Source organism: Coregonus clupeaformis, chromosome 27 (genome assembly GCF_020615455.1).
Source record: "Coregonus clupeaformis isolate EN_2021a chromosome 27, ASM2061545v1, whole genome shotgun sequence".
Classification (NCBI taxonomy): Eukaryota; Metazoa; Chordata; class Actinopteri; order Salmoniformes; family Salmonidae; genus Coregonus; species Coregonus clupeaformis.
Genome location: NC_059218.1, coordinates 10027743 through 10051451, shown reverse-complemented (window position 1 = coordinate 10051451; position 23709 = coordinate 10027743). Strand labels below are relative to the sequence as shown.

At 43.9% G+C, this 23709-nt stretch overlaps 1 protein-coding gene across 18 annotated transcripts in view; it reads right to left on the bottom strand.

Annotated features, from left to right (window-relative positions):
• LOC121541487 (formin-binding protein 1) overlaps nucleotides 1-23709 on the bottom strand; it is a 116448-nt gene that overhangs the window by 39513 nt on the left and 53226 nt on the right. For all 18 annotated transcript variants that reach the window (XM_041850526.2, XM_041850527.2, XM_041850530.2 and 15 more), the window contains exons 3-4: nucleotides 16210-16266; nucleotides 15863-16010 (exon numbers count right to left, since the gene is read on the bottom strand). In XM_041850526.2, the coding sequence (XP_041706460.1) occupies nucleotides 15863-16010; nucleotides 16210-16266 (205 nt within the window). The remainder of the gene's footprint in view (nucleotides 1-15862; nucleotides 16011-16209; nucleotides 16267-23709) is intronic.

Sequence of the window (23709 nt, the reverse complement as noted above, 5' to 3'; positions counted from 1 at the left end):
CTAGCAAACTTCAGACGGGCCTGGACATGTACTGGCTTAAGCAGGGGGACACTGCAGGATTTGAGTCCCTGGCGGCGTAGTGTGTTACTGATGGTAGGCTTTGTTACTTTGGTCCCAGCTCTCTGCAGGTCATTCACTAGGTCCCCCCGTGTGGTTCTGGGATTTTTGTTTACCGTTCTTGTGATCATTTTGACCCCACGGGGTGAGATCTTGCGTTGAGCCCCAGATCGAGGGAGATTATCAGTGGTCTTGTATGTCTTCCATTTCCTAATAATTGCTCCCACAGTTGATTTCTTCAAACCAAGCTGCTTACATATTGCAGATTCAGTCTTCCCAGCCTGGTGCAGGTCTACCATTTTGTTTCTGGTGTCCTTTGACAGCTCTTTGGTCTTGGCCATAGTGGAGTTTGGAGTGTGACTGTTTGAGGTTGTGGACAGGTGTCTTTTATACTGATAACAAGTTCAAACAGGTGCCATTAATACAGGTAACGAGTGGAGGACAGAGGAGCCTCTTAAAGAAGAAGTTACAGGTCTGTGAGAGCCAGAAATCTTGCTTGTTTGTAGGTGACCAAATACTTATTTTCCACCATAATTTGCAAATAAATTCATAAAAAATCCTACAATGTGATTTTCTGGATTTTTTTTCCTCAATTTGTCTGTCATAGTTGACGTGTACCTATGATGAAAATTACAGGCCTCTCTCATCTTTTTAAGTGGGAGAACTTGCACAATTGGTGGCTGACTAAATACTTTTTTTCCCCACTGTACATACATACATACATACATACATACATACATACATACATACATACATACATACATACACATACATATCCTTAAAAATATACTGTATATATTCCCCTTTATTACTTTCCAACCCCGCCACCCTTTCCCTACTTGGAGTAAACTAGTGAACAACAAAGCTTAGGCCACTACTTCCAGCTTATACTTACTATCTACATTTTACAATAATTATATTTTGTTTGTTTTTTCTCCTGAACTTCTTCTACTCTCAACCTCTCCGATCATTTTCATGATGTCCATCCGGTTTGCTTCTATATGCCATATCTTTCTAACTGTGCTCTTTCACAAAAGCTCCCAACCTACAACCTATATACTTATTATGTACACAGTATGCTTACATTATTAGTTATCTTGTTATTATTTGTTGTTAGTTGTTATTAGTCCCATCCTTCAATTCCATTCAACACCTCCCATCTATCTCTTAACACCATCCATATTGGATTTCTATTTGCCATATATATTTCAACTGTACTGTGATGTTTTACAAATGTTCAGAACCTTTCTATTCTCATTGTTTCTACAGATTGTGAATTGAAAATATATTTTTTTGCTAAAAGTATTATTATATTATTGATCGATTGACTATGACTTTTCAGATCACCCAGTGATGGTATCTGCAAGGTTAGCTCCAGGTAAATATTGCAATCCTTTAGCCATTCCTGGACCTGTGTCCAAAAACAAGCTACAAATGGACAGTACCAAAACAAATGATCTAATGATTCTGTCTCTTCGCAGCAAAATCTGCAGAGCTGGGAAGATTGTATCCCCCATATAAATAACATTCTATTGGTAGCAAGAATTTTATATAATAATTTAAATTGAAAGATTCTAAGTTTTGAATCCGGTGTCGTTTTGCGTATCAGTTCATAAACAGTATGCCAAGGGATCGGTACGTCAAAAATCTCTTCCCAACTATTTTGCAATCTATATGGGATGGCTGTCAATCCTTTGGTCCTTAAATGAAACTGGTATACTTTTGACTAATTTACATTTCTTTGTATATATCCATAAAAATGATGCCAGCTGATTCATGATTTCGACTGGCTGAGAAATCCTGCCTGCCTGTCTGTCTTGTCCCAACTTCCGACACATTCATTACTATGGGATAGCTGGAGATCGAATTTGAATATTGAAACAATGTTGCAAATGTCGTAGAGACAGACAGCAATGTTTATACAAATCTCCACTGTTGAAAACGAAATGTTAGTCTAAAAGAAATGTGAGATAATGTCTAGATGCTTTTTATAGTGGAGATAAAGTTTATAAATTGCCTGGCTGGGCTGATCAGACAGTGGATTGCATAGTCAGATGGAACAGAGTAAATAGGCATCTTAACGTAATAGATTTAGCCGGTGGTAACTTGTGGAATGCGGTTTTAACCAATCAGCATTCATTAGACCCACCCGTTGTATAAATATGTAATAACCCAAAAACATAACTATGTGTGTACTTATAGGTAACCAAATCGTGACTACAACTAAGTTACTAAGTCTTTGACCACACTGTGTTGTTACATTAGTCAGTAATAACTCATGCTTCCTACCCTTTAAAATGCATTGGGGAGTCCAATGGTGTAGTCAAGTGTATCAGCTCTTCAACTGAAAACATACTAAAGGGTCGCTCCCCAAACTCCCCTTTAAAAGGTAACATGTTTGTAAACTGATCATAACTGACAGAATAATATTTACTTCCTCAGGTCGCCACACAGAGAGGCAGGCGTCAAGTCATTTCACAAGACACAAGATACAGAAAAGACCGGATCAAGTGACATTGTTATTGTCCAACTCTCTCCGTCAAGCAAATATTTTTTTCTCCATGACAACATTTCGGAGGGAAGTTTACAAAAGCAAAGGCGATGGAGACAGTGTGTTAGGGGGAAGAAAGCCAACTCTCCATGTTGTTTCAAATCAACACTTCTTCCATCACATCAAAGATAAACAAACCACACTGAGACTGTGTTCCAAATTGTGCCCTATTCCTTTTATATAGTGCACTACTTTTGACCAGGGCCCATAGGGAATAGGGTGCCATATGGGACACAGACTGAGACACTAACACTCCTCCTACTCTTGAGAACAACCAATGCTTCAGTACTGTAGTACACAGGGCTGTGATGAAATATTTAGGTCTACAGTATTTGGCAGAGATGCATGGACACCATATGAAAACATTAACGAGTCTAAAGTAAAAATAGTTTTCTAAGTGTATGATTCTGACCTGGACGGCTTTACAAGGCATGGGCACCATAAGATGCTATTCACTCTAAAACAAAAGGAGTCTGCTTAGTGATTCAGACCCATCTGAAATAAATATGCTGCAGGTCTAGTCTGATGAAAACATAGTTCTACATGGAACCAAAAGGGTTCTACCTGGAACCAAAAGGGGGTCTTCAAAGGGCTCTCCTATGGGGACAGCCAAAGAACCATTTTAGGTTCTAGATAGCACCTTTTTTTTCTAAGACTGTACATGTGCATCTGTGTGGGCAACATAGTCTACAGACAGTGCTTCTCAGTGTCTGCCAGTCTATCTGGCCATATAAAATTACTGGACTACCTTGCAGTGATCCACTTGGCCCCGGTCCATCCAGAACGTATGGTCCACACCAGGGAAGGGGAACACCCCTCTGATCTCCCCTCCCACTTAGCCTCCCCGTCTCCTATCCCCCTCCTTCCCCTCTCCTCCCCTCTTCAGAACAGCAACATGTGACTGCCGGGGCTTGGGGCTGCAAGGATCTCGCTGGCATTTCAACAGGTCAATGACCTGAAGCTCTGAAGGCTCTCACATTCAGAGGAGGGGAGACTGGCAGAGAAACATGCATTGATAGACTAATGAATGTTCTAAACATGCACTTTGGCTTGTTTTCTCCTTAGTCTAAATTACCATGTTCTTCACCTCCCCCGAAATCTTTGCTGGTTGGCTAGCTTTGGGGTAATGATTAAGAATGAGGGTAGAAGAGATTTTGAAAAGATCAGTAAGATGAAGTGTCTCATGTGATGCCAGGTTCAGTTGGTAGACTTTTACCTGGACACGTTTTCTTCTACCAGACAACGGAATTCTCCATGCCTGCCCACTATGCTCCTGGTACAGAAAATAACAGACTAGTGAACCATTTTAACCAACATTACCCTGGTTTGTGTGGATTCCCTCCAGGTACCATAACCACCAGCCAAGCATGACCAAGGAATGTGGCTATGAGAGAGCAAAACCACAACACTGTATTGAGCCTTGAAAGCCTCACAGGTTGATAGATTATTTTGCTTCAGAGCTTTGTACACTGACTCTCTTTGACACAAATCGACCCCACGTCCTCTCTCTCTCTCTCTCTCTCTCTCTCTCTCTCTCTCTCTCTCTCTCTCTCTCTCTCTCTCTCTCTCTCTCTCTCTCTCTCTCTCTCTCTCTCTCTCTCTCTCTCTCTCTCTCTCTCTCTCTCTCTCTCTCTCTCTCTCTCTCTCTCTCTCTCTCTCTCTCTCTCTCTCTCTCTCTCTCTCTCTCTCTCTCTCTCTCTCTCTCTCTCTCTCGCTCGCTCGCTAGGGTGAATTGGGCCAAAAGTGAAGCTCTGTAGGTAGGTCAGGGTCAGACAGGGAGGACTCCACAGCTACCAGGGGGTTTGCAGTGGTGTGGAAATTGGCTGCAGATTTTCAGAACAAGAACTGGGAGGGTGTAGTGGAGAAGGTGTGTGCCAAATTGTCTTGGTGGAAATGGTTGCTGCCCCAGCTGTCCTATAGGGGAAGGGTTCTGGTAGCCAACAACCTGGCCGCCTCCACCCTGTGGCACAGACTGATAGTGTTACAGCCACCTAGAGGTCTGATGCAAGAGCTTCCAAGGATGCTTGTTAACTTATTCTGGTCAGGACAGCAATGGAATCGGGCTGCAGCCTTTTACCTGCCACTGCAAGAAGGTGGGCAGGGCCTAGTGGACATTAGCTCAAGGGTCATGGCTTTCCATCTGCAAGCAGCCCAGAGACTATTATATCACAATGGATGGACACAGCGTACACACTGCTGAGAAGGGGGGTTCAGCTGGGCCTGGACAAGCAACTGTTCCTACTGCGGTTGGAGGGGGTTGACTTGACTGGCCTCACTCCTTTCTATCAGTCTGCCCTACAAGCTTGGCAAGTGTTCTCAACATCCCGGAAGGCCAGCACACCACCAGGGATGTGGCTGTTTGAAGAACCACTGTTCCGTAATTAGCCAAACTTTTCTTCAGCCAACCTGCGTTCAAGCCTGCTAACTGCAGGGTGTGCGAAGCCGGGCCACCTGAAGCAGAGCACACGCCAATCAGTGGAGGAGCTGGGAGAGAGAGAGTGAGGTCATCATCCCGCCTGCTGAAGCAGATTTAAAAAGTGGTCTGTGAGTCCTTGCCATCTATCAAGCTTTTGTGTCCCACAACACACATTCTGACCTGTGGACTGATGGCCAAGAGTAAGTCCTCCCCACCCTGAATGTCACTGCTGCTGCGTGGGCGGTGCAGGAGGGTAAGGGGCTGTCATTCATGACCCCAGAACTGGGGGAGTTCAAGACATTTGGAAAGAAGGTGATGTACACAACATGTGTGAATGCATGTTCTCTGGAAGGGGTGAAGTCAATGACTAAATATACTTTCCTGCAACCCGCCTCACCCAATGTGGAACGGATTCTATTATTTCTTTTTTTTAATCAAGAACCTACGGCTGAAACTAGCCAGCTAACTAGCTATTAGCCACCGTTAGCGATCTTCACCACTGTCCATGGCCTGCACTACCTACCAGCCAGCTCTAGCCTGGACAATTATCTGCCAGTCTGCACAGCGTGCTATCGACCCAGAGCATATCATATTTTCTGCCGGAATCACTGAATCACTGGACCTTAACACCGGACCATCGCAACTAGCTAGCTGCATCCGAATGGCTGATGTTGGCTAATCACCACTGTCCCGACGTACCAGTTAGCCTTGAGCTAGCCTCGAGCCAGGCCCATCTCCTGGCTATCTACCTCTCTGTCAACAGGACGGGACCTCCTAGTGTCGACACGGAGCCCCGCCGATCCATCACGACTGGTCTACCGACGTAATCGTCTGATGTGGTTTCAACAGGCTTCCCGTTGCGACGACCACGAAGATCCATCTGCTAGCCCCGGCCCGCTAGCACGCGCAATCAACAGCAGTGCCTCCTGCTCGCCTGCGCTGTAGCAGCCTACGAACTGCTCCAGGACGTACTTATTGCTGTTCACTGGACCTTATGATCACTCAGCTACACAGCTAATGCCTGCTGGACTGTTCCTTTACAAAGTACCCCATCCTGTTTATCTGTTTAGCCTCAGCCCAAACTTTCGTCGCCATTACCAGTTGTTGTCTTAGCCCTCTTGAATAACACCTGTGATTGCGTTATGCCTCTCTCCCATGTCAATATGCCTTGCCTATTGCTGTTTGGGTTAGTTCTTATTATACAATTTCACTGTAGAGCCCCCAGTCCCGCTCAACCAGCCTCAGAGAGCTCCTTTGTCCCACCCCCCATACACGCGGAGACCGGCTCAATCGGTACCTCCAGTGATGCTATCTCTTTCATAGTTAACCAATGCCTAGGTGTACCTCCACTGTACTCATATCCTTCCATATCCTTGTCTGTACATAAAGCCCTGAATCTATTCTACAACGCCCACTGGCTCCAGGTCATCTATAAATCACTTCTAGGCAAATCCCTGCCTTATCTTAGATCATTGGTCACCATAGCAACACCCACCCGTAGTATGCATTCCAGCAGGTATATCTCACTGGTCATCCCCAAAGCCAACACCTCCTTTGGCCGCCATTCCTTCCAGTGCTCTGCTGCAAATGACTGGACGAACTGCAAAAATCTCTGAAGCTGGAGACACTTATCTCCCTCACTAACTTTAAGCATCAGTTGTCAGAGCAGCTTAACGATCACTGCACCTGTACACAGCCCATCTGTAATTAAACCCACCCAACTACCTCATCCCCATATTGTTATTTACATTGTTATTTATTTTGCTCATTTGCACACCAGTATCTCTATTTGCACATCATCTTCTGCACATCTATCACTCCAGTGTTAATACTAAATTGTAATTATTTTGCACTATGGCCTATTTAATGCCTTACCTCCATAACTTACTACATTTGCACACACTGTATATAGATTTTCTATTGTGTTATTGACTGTACATTTTGTTTATTCCATATGCAACTCTGTGTTGTTGTTGTTTTTATCGCACTGCTTTGCTTTATCTTGGCCAGGTCGAAGTTGTAAATGAGAACTTGTTCTCAACTGGCTTACCTGGCTAAATTAAGGTTAAATACAAATAAATAAATTTAAAAAATGAGGTGGGCTGAGTTGTTTGGTCCAGGCACTTCCCCAAAAGGCTGCTGGCGATCACTTTACAAGCTGCCAATCCACATAGGCCAGCTGAGCTCCAATGGAGGATCATATATGGGGCAATAGCCACCAATAGACATCTGGTGCACCTAGATCCAAGCGTTGGGGAGGGTTGTCCATTTTGTTCTCAGCCCGAGTTGTTAGCTCATCTCTTAATACAGTGTCCAAGACTGATAGGGATGTTTACCCTGCTAACCAGCTGGTTTTCAACCTTGTGGGAGGTTTTCTCTTCCAGGCTGTTCATTCTAGGACTGAAGTACAGTTTCAGGCACAGGGTTGTAGTAATCCTGATAACCTTCTGTCAGCAGTAGCCAAGCTAGCCATCTGGAAGGCCAAGTAGAACTGTATACAGAGACAGGGGTCTGTGGATGTGGTGGGTATGCTCAAGGGGTTAGTGGCAGCAAGACTGAAGGTGGAGTTTTCCTACTACAGATTGGTGGGGAACCTTTTCATCAATACATGGGGGCTTCAGGGGGCGTTGTGCTCTGTTGACAATGAGTGGGATCTGGAGTTGTTCTTTAAAACCCTCTCAAACTTCTGTTTTTCTTACAGGCTGGTACACATGAACGCGGTGGTGCATGATTTCTGATTGAATGTTCATGTACTGTACGGTCTTGACCCAATAAAGGGGATAAAACAATTATAAAAAAGTATCTCTCACACACACCATGCCAGGCTCATTAGTCCAATCATCCTTCTCTCTGAGTGATATGTATTATGGTGGGAGCTGTGGGACTGATGTAGAATAGATGGACCAGGCAAGAGGATCAGAGGTGTATTATTGGGTTCTCTGTGTCTCTGGCACCTGCTATTATGATCAGTGCGCAGGAGCACATTTTTCACTGTCAGGTCTGGAGAATTAGTGACCCGAGTGCGGCTAACCTTAGCGAAGACACACACACACTAACTCTGTCGGATATAAAGACCCACAATTCATCCACTAGTGTGTCTGCCCAGACATAGACATATCAGACGCTATGAAAACATACCGAAACACTACCCCTCATGTTTAGCTCATTGAGGGACACTTCAGACAGTATAGAGTTACAGTGAGGAGCAGTCATTTATGACTGGGGTCTGGGTCTATCTGGGGGGAGACAACAGGAGACCTCGGCCCTCCTCCTCGTCCTCCTCCCCTTCCCTCTTCTCCTCCTCGTCCTCCTCCCCTTCCCTCTTCTCTTCCACCTCCTCTCTTTGGTTTTGATTTATCTTTCCACACAACAGGAGAGGAATGTAACAGGCAGAGCAAAGCAGACCGTCCCAGCCTCCAGACCAGCTCCAGCCATACAAAAGACTCAGCTGCGCTGTCTTCCAATGATGAATGAGAGCTGTATCCCTCGCCAAGCTAGCCAAGGACATTTATGACCCTTTTGTTTTTCCCATTTCGTTTTTTTCAACAGATTTTTGGGTACGTTTTTCACATCTCTAACAGTTGGTTTTGTTGACATTTTATGGCCTATATATGGACAGTTGTCACATTGTGGTCTGGTTAGAATTCCTGGGCAGATGTGTGTTAGCTAGCAAACCTCCTAAACCCCAAACACACTGCTAGAGCGAGGGTTTTTCCAAAATAGGCCTAAACAGATCAGGCAATTAATTTGATAAAATCATCAGAGATCCATCATCAAGACCTCTACAAGTGTGCTTACTAATCATCTAGTCCCAGCACTACTGCCAACATGGTTAGTTCTTGGAACAACACAGAACTACATTAAAATACCATCAGAAGCCCCTCAGGACATCTACAAGTAGTCCAACTAATCAGCAATCCCAGATGCTCTCGACAGGGTTTAACAGTCTTTACAGGGTCTTTCTAGGCCCTTATTAGGCTACAGCATGCAGCTAAAGCCTTCTGAGTGGGGCAGGGCATGGAGGTCCATAGAGGACAGTCAGCTAGTCAGCAGAACTTGGTTCAAATACATGTCTATTTGAGTATTTGTTATTTAAATACTTTGGTCTGTGTATTTGAGTATTTTAAAATACACTGCCCAAAACAAGTACTTTTATTTGAGTCTTTGAATGGTTATTTATAAAAAAACAAATAGTCGACCAAATTGTATTTGAAAGTATTTTTTTTAAATGATTTCAAATACTATTTTCAAATACCTGGGTTAAATGCATGGGAGTGTATTTGAGTCAGTGTATTTTACTATTTTACAATTGTATTTCCAAATACATTATAATATTCAACTCCTTTTTTTAAATCTTTTTTTTTTTTATCTGAATAAACCTGTTTTGAAATGTATTGAAAAGTAATTGAAATACCTGAAATAGTATTTGAACCCAAGTCTGCTAGTCAGGGCCGGCTATGTGTTGCTGCTGAGTGATTCCTCAGCATAAACACAGAAACTGTCCTAAGACCTCAGCGACTTAGCCCTCTCATCCCATATTAACCCTGCCTGCTCTATACACACCATGTGTTGGCATCTGGCTAGCCTCATCCACCCTTGGATATGGACAGTCCTGTGTTTTTATGGCAGCATTAATGTTCTAGATCAGCATGCTTCACTCAAATTTGTTGCTCAAATCTCCCACTCTAAATGACTCAATGAACTCTGTGTACACATATTTCAACGTATGTATTTAGTCTAATTGTATGTAAAGTGTGTACATGTGTGGCAGCTACTTTGAGGTGGCAGTGACTCTTCTTACCTCTAGGGTGCCTACTACAGTGCTAAGACCATAAAGATGGATACAGCCACTTACATAAACCAGACCCACCTGGCCTGACTCCCAGTGGAGTGACTGCTGTATACTGTAAGCTCAGGAGCATCTGGGAAGGAGGAGGACTGACCCCTCTCTCACCTCGTCTGCCCCCTTCCCTACCTCCCCCTGCCCCCCAGAGCTGGGCATTCTGAGGGTTCAAACAGGGAGAAATGGGAAGAGAAGGAGGATGAAGAGGAGGGGGGGTTACAGTCCAAAACAAGCTCCATAACTGTGGAATTAATGGAGGTTAGCGTATTAATTTAATGCTCCTATCCTTCTGTGCTGTAGATAGATTATACCTGTGCTGTGCTGTCCCACTGAAAGGCCAGTAGGCCACAGTAAGCTCCCAGGAGGGACAGCCATAGACAAGAGTGACTCAACCATCCTATAATCCCTCTGTCTGTATATGTCTGCAGATATCAGTCTGTTTCTATAGCAAAACAAATGGCTACAGTAGATAATGATGAATGCGTTAATGACTGCATGTGTCCAAAACATTAAAAGAGAGGCAGAACACATTCCCGTTCTCTCACAGCTGAATAACGGTCCAGTATTTATACATATTAGGCTACTTACTCTGGGCCAAACGCTTAGCATAGAGGGTCTCTCTGAAGAAGGCCACCTATTTCTATTCTAGACTGCTTCTTCTGATGCTTCATATAGCCAATACTATGTTACTACAAGCAAACTAGTAAACAGACACAGATATGCTCATAAATTATGAATAAACATGTGTAGCTCTCGAGTTTCACGTATTATCGACATGCACAGACATAATGTTCTATTTTCAACAACACTGTCACGACACAGGTACTCTGTACAACAACCTGTTCCAGTCTGTTTCTGCTGCGTGTTTGGCATGACAATGACAAGGAAGTTGGCCGCTAGACAGAGCTAAAAACAGACTGACCACCAGATTACAGCACTCCACAAACAAGCTAACAACCTGATAGCATCACAAACAGCGACATCCAAATGCTGTAGTATTCTTATCAATGAGGAAATAATGACAACATTGAACAAACAGAGCCAGAACCGAGCCCCAGGCTATGACTGACTTAGGGTTAGTTACAGAGGGAATTATAGGAAACTATAGCTGAATACTGGAGAACAGAATCAGTCATCTCCATCATGCAGATAAAAATAATTTACTGTCCTCTAAACCAATAAACTGACAAAAGCTATGGGATGATAAGCCATTTAGCAGACGCTTTTATCCAAAGCGACTTACAGTCATGCGTGCATACATTTTTGTGTATGGGTGGTCCCGGGGATCGAACCCACTACCCTGGCGTTACAAGCGCCGTGCTCTACCAGCTGAGCTACAGAGGACCACGGGATGGGCTGAGGGAGGGAAAAGCCCCTTCAATGTTGGCTTACAGAGAGGCTACTATCTCTGGATGTGGGTATTTGTTGGTTTAGAGCTAGATATGAGGCTAGCTGGCAGTCCTCAAGGCAAAATTGTGATTGTAGCCAAATGTTATTAAATTGAGCAGGAAGATGGATGACGGACTACCAGGTGACGAGTGTGTATGTGTAAGAAATGAAATGAAAGACTGGAAAAAAGAGAGGTGAATAAAAAAACTGAGCAAACTGCCCTGGGAAAAGAGCAGAGAGCCGGAGAGGAGGAGGAAAAAAGGAGTGTGTGTAGGTCGGTCGCAATAGCATCCTGCAGGCAGTCTGAGGGGAACATTTCTAGTGCATGAGGGCCAATCCTTTGGGAGCGGGGCCAAACACAAGACAAGACAATAGACAGACAGAGAACGAGACCTGAGGCCAGACCCAGGCCGAGCCAGGCTAGATCAAACCAGACCCAAAGCCTACAGACCAGGGCAAACCCTGAGGGCCCGAGGATTCTTCTTCAAACAAACTCACAGACAGTTAGAAGAGCTCCCTAGAAATCCCCCTCTCTGTGTTCACAATCTCTATGTTGTTCTAACTGAGCTTTAGGAACAAAATGGCAGAATCAATAGTTATTCAGTGTTCCCTATCTTCCTGCTGTGGTCTTTTAAGGGAAGCTCAAGAGGGAGGGCATACAGTTTCGCTTCTACAGTGGGAAAGGTCATGTCAGCCACTGATGACCTGCAGCGCGTTACAGTTTTCAACTCCAATGGATTCCCCTAGTGGAGCTTCCGTGACATGAGGCTCCGTGAAAGTTTTTCTGACAAACTGCTCTTTTTCCAGTTGAGTAGTTTCCCCTTGCCTCTGACCAAAGCTAACGTCTAAAAGGTGGCCTTTATTTAGTTTTCCTTGACTTCTAACTAAGATACAACTACTGTGTTAATGCTGCATACTGTACCTCTACTGCTCTATCAAGTTAGTTTACAATGGTAAGGAAATATGTGTTTAAAGGGGGTTTATAAGATACAAATAACCTCTAAATGAGAGAAGTCTAAGGTGTGTTCCATATAAAGGAGTGATAGGCTGCAACCCTAATGGTACCCTATTCTCTTTGGGTCCTGGTCAAAAGTAGTGCACCATATAGGGAATAGGGTGCCATTTGGGACACAACCATAGAGTCATGTGTTGGCCCAGTGGCCAATCTTTGGGCGGCTGGCTGTGTATCTACAGTATCTTTATACAACTATGACCTCAGTGTACAGTGTACAGGATAGGGCAAATGAACGGGATAGGCCTCGCTCTCTCTCTTTCCTGTGGGCAAGTGTGTCTGGTTTCTGGATAAAGCTGTATGTTTAAGGGTAAGTAGTGTAGAAGAGCAAGACTGACCGCAAACATAGACCAATAGACAAACAGATAAGATGGCGCCGACAGACATGGCAGCTCTGCTTCTAGCTCCTAAGCAAATTTGCAGTATTTTGTTTTTTTGTGTGTTATTTCTTACATTATAAGCCCAGAACATTTTTTTGTGTTATTACATGCAGCCGGAAATAACTTTTGGATATCAGAGCGGCGGTAACTCACCAGCATTACGACCAGGAATACGAATTTCCCGAATTTGATATTTTGTTCGTACCCCCCAGGGCAATTGAACTTATCCCAGAGGCTGTTTCAAGACGCCTCCGGCGGAGAAGAGGTATTTCGGAGTGGACTTCTAGTCCGACTCAGGAGGCGTGCACACCATCCACCGCTTCCGAGTATATTACTCACTAATGTTCAGTCTCTGGACAATAAAGTAGACGAGCTCAGGGCTAGGATCTCCTTCCAGAGAAACATCAGGGACTGTAACATACTCTGTTTCACGGAATCATGGCATTCTCCAGATATACTCTCCCCATCCATACAGCCAGCTGTGTTCTCAGTACATTGCGCAGACAGGAATAAAGGACTCTCCGGGAAGAAGAAAGGCGGTGGTGTAAGTTTCATGATTAACTACTCATGGTGTGATTGTGATAACGTAAAGAAACTCAAGTACTTTTGTTCACCCAACCTAGAATACCTCACAGTCAAATGCTGACCGTATTACCTCCAAGAGAATTCTCTTCGGTTATAGTCACAGCCATGTATATTCCCCCTCAAGCCAATACCACGACGGCCCTCAAGGAACTACACTGGACTTTGTGCAAACTGGAAATCACATATCCTGAGGCCGCATATATTATAGCTGGGGATTTTAACAGAGCAAATTTGAGGAAAATGCTACCGAAATTCTATCAACACATTGACTGTAGTACTAACGCTGCTAAAACGCTCAACCACTGTTACTCCCCCTTCCCGGGATGCCTACAAGGCCCTCACCCGCCCTCCCTTCTACAAATCAGATCACGACTCCATTTTGCTCCTCCCTTCCTATAGGCAGAAACTCAAACAGGAAGTACCCGTGCTAAGGTCTATTCAACGCTGGTCTGACCAATTGGAATCCATGCTTCAAGATTGTTTTGATAACGCAGACTGGGATATGTTCCGGGTAGCCTCTGAGAATAACATTGACATACATGGACACGGTGACTGAGTTCATGAGGAAGTGTATAGGGGATGTTGTTCCCACTGTGACTATTAAAACCTACCCAAACCAGAAACTGCGGATAGATTGCAGCATTCGCGCAAAACTGAAAGCTCGAACCACTGCATTTACCCATGGCAAGGTGACTGGGAATATGGTCGAATACAAACGGTAGTTATTCCCTCCGTAAGGCAATCAAACAGGCAAAACGTAAGTACAGAGACAAAGTGGAGTCACAATTCAACGACTCAGACACGAGACGTATGTGACAGGGTCTACAGACAATCACGGATTACAAAGGGAAAACCAGCCATGTCGCGGACACCGACGTCTTGCTCCCGGACAAGCTAAACACCTTCTTCGTCCGCTTTGAGGATAACACAGTGCCACCGACGCGGCCCGCTCCCAAGGACTGTGGGCTCTCGTTCTCCGTGGCCGACGTGAGTAAGACATTTAAGCGTGTTTACCTTCGCATCCCTAGCCGTGTCCTTAGAGCATGCGCAGACCAGCTGGCTGGAGTGTTTACGGATATATTCAATCTCTCCCTATCCCAGTCTGGTGTCCCCACTTACTTCAAGATGTCCACCATTGTTCCTGTACCCAAGAAAGCAAAGGTAACTGACCTAAATGACTATCACCCCGTAGCACTCACTTCTGTCATCATGAAGTGCTTTGAGAGGCTAGTTAAGGATCATATCACCTCTACCTTACCTGACACCCTAGACCCACTTAATTTGCTTACCGCCCCAATAGATCCACAGATTATGTAATCACCATCGCACTGCACACTGCCCTATCCCATCTGGACAAGAGGAATACCTATGTAAGAATGCTGTTCATTGACTATAGCTCAGCCTTCAACACCATAGTACCCTCCAAGCTCATCATTAAGCTTGGGCCCTGGGTCTGAACCCCACCCTGTGCAACTGGGTCCTGGACTTCCTGACGGCCACCCCCAGGTCGTGAAGGTAGGAAACAACACCTCCACTTCGCTGATCCTCAACACAGGGGCCCTGTACTCCCTGTTCACCCATGACTGCGTGGCCAAGCACGCCTCCAACTCAATCATCAAGTTTGCAGATGACACAACAGTAGTATGCCTGATTACCAACAATGACGAGACAGCCTACAGGGAGGAGGTGAGGGCACTGGCAGAGTGGTGCCAGGAAAATAACCTCTCCCTTAAAGTCAACAAAACGAAGGAGCTGATCGTGGACTTCAGGAAACAGCAGAGGGAGCACGCCCCCATCCACATCGACGGGACCGCAGTGGAGAATGTGAAAAGCTTCAAGTTCCTCACCTACAGCACCCGATGTCACAGGAAGGCCAAAAAGATAATCAAGGACATCAACCACCTGAGCCACGGCCTATTCACCCCGCTACCATCCAGAAGGCGAGGTCAGTACAGGTGCATCAAAGCTGGGACCGAGAGACTGAAAAACAGCTTCTATCTCAAGGCCATCAGACTGTTAAATAGCCATCACTAGCCGGCTACCACCCGGTTACTCAACCCTGCACCTTAGAGGCTGCTGCCCTATATACAAAGATATGGAATCACTGGTCACTTTAATAATGGGACACTAGTCACTTTAATAATGTTTACATACTGCTTTACTCATTTCATATGTATATATTGTATTCTATTCTACTGTATTTTAGTCAATGCCACAACGACATTGCTCGTCCTAATATTTATATATTTCTTAATTCCACTCTTTTACTTTTAGATTTGTGTGTATTGTTGTGAATTGTTAGATACTACTGCACTGTTGGAGCTAGGAACACAAGCATTTCACTACACCCGCAATAACACCTGCTAAATATGTGTATGTGACCAATAAAATGATTTATTTGATTTGATTTGAAACAGACAAAGAGACAGAAATTAGTGAAATACCCACAGACAGACATACTACTGAGAGACAGACCAGAGAGATGGATGGATGGATGAATGGATGGGTACAGATAAATAGAAGATAGATAGATATCACATACTGCATAAAATAATAGAGTAGAATAGAATTTAAAATAATATACAGTACATGGAGGGCATCAGAATATAAACAGGAAGTGTGGTCTCACCGATTTCCTCTCGGCCTTGAGTTCCGTGAGGTACCGCGAGAGTTCTGCGATGATCTGAGAGGTCAGGTTCTCAGCGATGACTTCATGCTGACCTGCGTAGTCGTTCAGCTCGTTCAGTGTCGACAGGAAGGCCCGGCATGACGTGTACCTGACAAGTCAGAGGTCACAGAAAGTGATGTCAGAGGAAGAGCTAGAGGGGCTGACACAGCAATTGAAGTATAGTGTCATGACAACATGCTCAGATAGTGTCATTCATTGAAAGAAACTTCAGGTGACTGGAGATACCTATACCAACATCAAGCACATATCAATGATTTGCAATGGTTGCATCTGAGTCTCAAACTCACTTGTTCTCCTCCTCCTCTCTTGAGTTCTTCTTGGGTTGATACTTCTTTGATAGATTCCTGTGAGGAGGGAAGAAACATAGCTCTGTTATTTCAGTACTGAGTAATAATATGTAGGCTAGTTTCTACTATTTTTACTATGTGTATACTATCCCATTGGGTTGATACAATAGCACAGCAGGCGGCTGAACATACCCTAACTCCACTGTATGCCTCCTCCATTACTGATGTTCATGTCACTGTGCCAAAGGATCATCCACTACTGTTCAATCTGGCAGAGTGCTTTAAGCCCCCCCCCCCACCCCATCTCCATCTCCATCTCCATACCCATCCCTCCTCCATCCCACTGTTCCAGTAATAATGCTTATGGCCTCGGGAGCGTGAATACACAATCAGTCACCAAGAAGATGCATGCTTTTCTCCTCCCAACTTTGCCCTCTTTCTGACATTGGCTGCACAAGTCTGCTGGCACGAGACGAGTGAGTAGAATAAAACAGGCTAGCACTAGTATTATTATTATTATTATTATTATTATTATTAGTCATTTAGCAGACACTCTTATCCAGAGCGACTTACAGGAGCAATTAGGGTTAAGTGCCTTGCTCAAGGGCACATCGACAGATTTTTCACCTAGTCGGCTCGGGGATTAGAACCATATGCTGTAAAGGGGGTTATGGTTAGGGCCAGAAGTTTTTCCAGACCACGTGACCTGGCCAAGACAAAATCTCTGTCTCTCTCGCTTCCTTCCCTTCTCTCTATAACCCTCACTCTGTCTCCTTCATTTCCACTGTCTCTTTCTCTCTGTCAGCCTCTCTCTCTCTCTCTGTTACTGTGTGTTTGTTTGCAAGTGATAGTCGGATCAACTCCTCATCTATTTCTATTTTTCGCTCTGTACCTGCTATATGTCACACAGTTTAATAACAGTCACAAGCACGCACACACAGTAGGTTACTCAATCTACACTGAGTGTACAAAACATTAGGAACACCTTCCTAATATTGAGTTGCAGCCACTTTTGCCCTCAGAACAGCCTCAATTCATCGAGGCATGGACTCTACAAGGTGTCGAAAGTGTTCCACAGGGATGCTTGCCCATGTTGATTCCAATGATTCCCACAGTTGTGTCAAGTTTGCTGGATGTCCTTTGGGTGGTGGACCATTCTTGATACACACGAGAAACTGTTGAGCGTGGAAAAACCCAGCAGCGTTGCAGTTCTTGACACACTCAAACCGATTTAACCTAGCACCTACTACCATACCCCGTTCAAAGGCACTTAATTATTTTGTCTTGAATGGCGCACATACACAATCCATGTCTCAATTGTCTCAAGGCTTATAAATTATTATTTAACCTGTCTCCTCCCCTTCATCTACAATGATTGAAGTGGATATAACAAGTGACCTCAATAAGAGATCATAGCTTTCACCTGGTCAGTCTATGTCATGGAAAGAGTAGGTGTTTTGTACACTCAGTGTATGTACAGTAGACTCTACCAGACAGCCAATAAAAACAGGTAAACCAATTAGAAGAATCCACCTAGAAACGGCAACACACCACACAAGCCAATTAGACTTCAACAGACAGATGCAGAGCGAATCAGGAAGCAATGAGGCATGCTGCACAGCAGTCAGGCAGCGAATGGTGAGTCATATCAGGGCTCTACTATGCAACCATTTTACTCGCATATGCACCTAAATATTTTGCTGTGTGACCTGGAATGTTAATTTAGGAGCACCAGTACACCTAGAAGAATTAAGGATTCTAGCTTTATTACCTCAACTATTTTTTCATTGTGCTTCTAAATGTATTTGTGCGCCCCTACATTTTTCAACTTAGGCGCACACGTGCTCCTTGTAAAGAGCGTAGATCCCTGCATATTGTAGCTAGGTCATCTCACTCATGTATGGTGTGTTGTTTACTATGCTTATGTTTGGACCATTAACCCTCTCATTGGGAATAGAGGTCAGAAGGTCGATAGAAACAGTAGAATATCAATAGAACCCCTGCAACATCATGGTCATGACTGCCCTTTTAATATCAGTTATAATGGGGCTGCCTATAATGGTCAATAGAAAAGAAAAGATACAAAATGACTGCTGCCTCTTCAACGACTAAGCTACTGCACCAATATAATAGGGGCAGTATTAATAATACTGGTACAACAACTGTAATGGCCATTGACAATAGTAAAGAGTACTATGTAGGCCTAACTCAGCTATTGAGACATACATAGGCCTATGTGTTCCTCCTCGACAGTACTAGCATTTAAATGCCATGCGTGGGATGTGTTTAAAATTGAATGAACTAATCATGGATGTGGTAAAAACACTACATCTCTCTCTCTCTCTCTCACAAATCGACCCCACGTCCTCTCTCTCTCTCTCTCTCTCTCTCTCTCTCTCTCTCTCTCTCTCTCTCTCTCTCTCTCTCTCTCTCTCTCTCTCTCTCTCTCTCTCTCTCTCTCTCTCTCTCTCTCTCTCTCTCTCTCTCTCTCTCTCTCTCTCTCTCTCTCTCTCTCTCTCTCTCTCTCTCTCTCTCTCTCTCTCTCTCTCTCTCTCTCTCTCTCTCTCTCTCTCTCTCTCTCTCTCTCTCTCTCTCTCTCTCTCTCTCTCTCTCTCTCTCTCACCACAACCCCCTACTACACTTCCCTGGTGTCTGCTCTGTTGCCAGGCAGATCTACCTCTTCCCCTCTCTTCTTGTTTTCTCTCTTGCTTTTACCCTGGCTGTCTCTCACTCATGGCCAGATGTCATATCAAAATGCATTTGCCTTTCTTCCTCCTCCTCCTCCTCCTCCGTAGCGTATTTAACCAACACACAGACAGACAGGGGGTGCCCATAGGACTTAATGAGGATTAGTGTGTGTGTGTGTGTGTGTGTGTGTCCCATATTGGGTGATACTGTGCCATTTTCTCTAGACAGTGTGTTTGTAATACCCACACCCCAATTCTTCTTAGTAGTATGCACACAGATAGTCCTTAGCCTACTGTAGTCTACTGTACTGTGGATTATGCCAATGTGTGTTACTGTGCTTGGGGGAGGAAACATAATGCTCTGTAGCCTTCTGTACTATATTGAAACATTGTGCGTGTTTATCCATTTGATACAGTGGAGGCGGATTTAACCTAGATTATACCAGCACATGCTGTTTGGTTTGGTGAAATGGTAGGCCTAATGGTACTGTGCACTGTGTATTGTGCAGCCAGCCATGCTGTCTGTCTACACACTATATCATGCACGGTTTTAAATACAGTGACCTCCAAAAGTTGTGACAATTTTGTTGTTGTTTTTGCTCTGTACTCCAGCACTTTGGATTTTAAATTATACAGTGACTATAAGGTTAATGCACAGACTGTCCGCACAAACATCATACCCCCCCCCAAAAAAAAATGCTAACCTCCCCTGTTATTGTAATGGTGAGAGGTTAGCATGTCTTGGGGGTATGATATTTGTGCATCTGTAACTTTCTTATTCATTATTATTCACAATTCATTCATAGTCATTGTATCATTTCAAATCCAAAGTGCTAGAATACAGAGCCAAAACAACAAAAAATTAGTCACTGTCCCAATACTTTTGTTGCTCACTGTATGCATCTGGTCTAACTTTCCACCATTTCTCTTTTGATAATGTCTCTTGATGCATTGTAGTGCCATGTTATCTGCAGAGCAGAGTGAGGTCTTTGTCTTGTTGAGCAGTTAGTGGTAATAGCTGATGCAGAGGTGCTAACCATCTGTACGATATTTCATCCACAGCACAGAGCTTTCACCCTGTTCAAGCCCAGAGACCATAGAACAGATCTATCAGAACTCTCATTGCCACGGACAAGGTCAAGCTACAGTAGAATTACAGCAGTGAGGAGAAAAACCTCAAAAAGGTTAAAGAGAGGGAGGAGAAGAAAAATAAATAAACCTTACTTCCTCCAGCATAGAGGTGTGATGAGGGGCGGATGATCAAAGGGCCAATTTCATTAGCGTTTATTAGATCTAGGAGGGCTGTGTGTTCTATCGGACTGAGTGATCCAGGTAGATTCAATCTGCTTTAACGATTAGTGGGAGAATAATTAGTCTGGATGGAGAGCCAGAAACAGAAAAAACCCATTCAAAGATTTACATTGTGTCAAAAAAACAGAATAACCTTGTTGACGCTTTAGAAACAGAGCTATCCATTATGTAATTTGTAAATCATATTTTTCTGTGATAGCAGTAGGTCGTCTGGGTGGGAAACAAATATGTTTGTGTAAGCAGTGAATGAAAACATCCGACCGCCACAAATGCAGAGGCTCAGGTTCAAAAATATACATCTATGGAGCGATTTCAGTGGCAACAGAAATTGTATTTGAATTTCAATATTTGAATATTTAATGCACAAATTGAATTAATAAATTGAACTTGTATTTCATGATTTGAAACTGAATTGAATGAATATTGCATTCAGTTTTAAAACTACAATTCAATATGTATATATTCAGTTTGAATATGGTAGTTATTGCATTCATTGTCTGTGTATCAACTTTACAAACTATAATTTCAAGTTAATCAAAGTTTCATACATATCAGATGCATTCAGATTTAGTTTTCAAATTCAGTTCTCTAAATTCCAGAGACAACATCCTGGTACCAGCCAGGAAGGGTAGAGGAGAACACAGATGAAATCAAACGTTCTCTGGGGTAAACAGAAGCTTCTGCCAGTTTCTGCAGCCAATGTGGCATGTTTAATTTATTTTCTTCATATGAATTTGGCTCTAGCGTTTGAACCGCTTTGGCTATAAGCTATGATGACCCCATTCCTGAAAGCTAAGACTCTCTGGAGCATGGATGTGCTTTTTGTTGCCCTCTATGATGATCACAGGCCACGATATACAGTGGGGAAAATAAGTATTTAGTCAGCCACCAATTGTGCAAGTTCTCCCACTTAAAAAGATGAGAGAGGCCTGTAATTTTCATCATAGGTGCACTTCAACTATGACAGACAAAATGAGAAAAATCCAGAAAATCACATTGTAGGATTTTTAATGAATTTATTTGCAAGTTATGGTGGAAAATAAGTATTTGGTTAATAACAAAAGTTTCTCAATACTTTGTTATATACCCTTTGTTGGCAATGACACAGGTCAAACGTTTTCTGTAAGTCTTCACATGGTTTTCACACACTGTTGCTGGTATTTTGGCCCATTCCTCCATGCAGATCTCCTCTAGAGCAGTGATGTTTAGGGGCTGTCGCTGGGCAACACTGACTTTCAACTCCCTCCAAAGATTTTCTATGGGGTTGAGATCTGGAGACTGGCTAGGCCACTCCAGGACCTTGAAATGCTTCTTACGAAGCCACTCCTTCGTTGCCCGGGCGGTGTGTTTGGGATCATTGTCATGCTGAAAGACCCAGCCACGTTTCATCTTCAATGCCCTTGCTGATGGAAGGAGGTTTTCACTAAAAATCTCACGATACATGGCCCCATTCATTCTTTCCTTTACACGGATCAGTCGTCCTGGTCCCTTTGCAGAAAAACAGCCCCAAAGCATGATGTTTCCACCCCCATGCTTCACAGTAGGTATGGTGTTCTTTGGATGCAACTCAGCATTCTTTGTCCTCCAAACACGACGAGTTGAGTTTTTACCAAAAAGTTATATTTTGGTTTCATCTGACCATATGACATTCTCCCAATCCTCTTCTGGATCATCCAAATGCACTCTAGCAAACTTCAGACGGGCCTGGTCATGTACTGGCTTAAGCAGGGGGACACGTCTGGCACTGCAGGATTTGAGTCTCTGGCGGTGTAGTGTGTTACTGATGGTAGGCTTTGTTACTTTGGTCCCAGCTCTCTGCAGGTCATTCACTAGGTCCCCCCGTGTGGTTCTGGGATTTTTGCTCACCGTTCTTGTGATCATTTTGACCCCACGGGGTGAGATCTTGCATGGAGCCCCAGATCGAGGGAGATTATCAGTGGTCTTGTATGTCTTCCATTTCCTAATAATTGCTCCCACAGTTGATTTCTTCAAACCAAGCTGCTTACCTATTGTAGATTCAGTCTTCCCAGCCTGGTGCAGGTCTACAATTTTGTTTCTGGTGTCCTTTGACAGCTCTTTGGTCTTGGCCATAGTGGAGTTTGGAGTGTGACTGTTTGAGGTTGTGGACAGGTGTCTTTTATACTGATAACAAGTTCAAACAGGTGCCATTAATACAGGTAACGAGTGGAGGACAGAGGATCCTCTTAAAGAAGAAGTTACAGGTCTGTGAGAGCCAGAAATCTTGCTTGTTTGTAGGTGACCAAATACTTATTTTCCACCATAATTTGCAAATAAATTCATTACAAATCCTACAATGTGATTTTCTGGATTTTCTTTTCTCAATTTGTCTGTCATAGTTGACGTGTACCTATGATGAAAATTACAGGCCTCTCTCATCTTTTTAAGTGGGAGAACTTGCACAATTGGTGGCTGACTAAATACTTTTTTCCCCCACTGTATAGTTAAATAACCCTGTCATAGCCCGTCTAAGGATAGCCTTTCAACTCCCTAATTAATCTTGCTCTTGTAACTGACTGGGTTCGAACCAGGTCTCCTGCATGTCACAAGACTGTGTTAGCCCACTTAGATAAAGTTCAGGCAGGTAACACAAGTCTTCAAGTCTCAGTTACATTTCTCATACTCAGAGATCACGGCACCAATATAACTGACTAGGTTCGAAATCAGGCCTCCTGCACAACAACAACATTTTCTGTGGCAAACAGAAGCAGAATGAATTGTGCACCCCATTTAATGAGAGTGCAACAGAGGTGGTTTGGTGATCCATCTATGTGATGAGTAACCTCGTAATTACCAGACTGATTACTGCGTGTAGCGAACCATTCATGTAAGCTCGCAGGATCAGACTGCCCGTTAGGCTATGTAATGAGCAACCTTAGCTGAGACATGAAGACGTGTTAGTTTGACTGATGGGGTTCTAACCCAGGTCTCCTGTGCACTAGAAAATTCAACTTTTCAGGTCTCAGGCAAGTTACTTAACACACGAGTGTGGTCACCGAACCACCTGTGTTACACTTCACCCTCCTTTGACCTACTTGAAGAGATCCATCCAAGTCACAGGACCAATGGCTAGGCTTTAGCTCAACAGGCTAACACAGTCTCAACCCAGTCAGTCAAAAGTTAATCTTATAATGATTACTCTTGCTGGAGACTTGAAACCAGGAGGGGACTGGGACCAAAACTCGGCCCTGGCATTTCAAACACACCGGCCCATTATTTTCCTTGATCCCCCACACCAGCCCATTCTTTTCCTTGCGGCCCCCATTATTAGCCAGATAATTATAATTTCACGCAAAAAAAACAAAATTAAAATTTACCGGCTCATCTGGCAAATGCCAGATAGCCAGTCTGCCCCTGCTTGAAACTAGACTATGTCTAACACAAACTAACACATGTCAAACTAACACGTCTTCAGGTCTCAGGCAAGGTTCTCATCACATAAGCATGGATCACCAAACCACACAAGACACCTTGCTGGATCTTG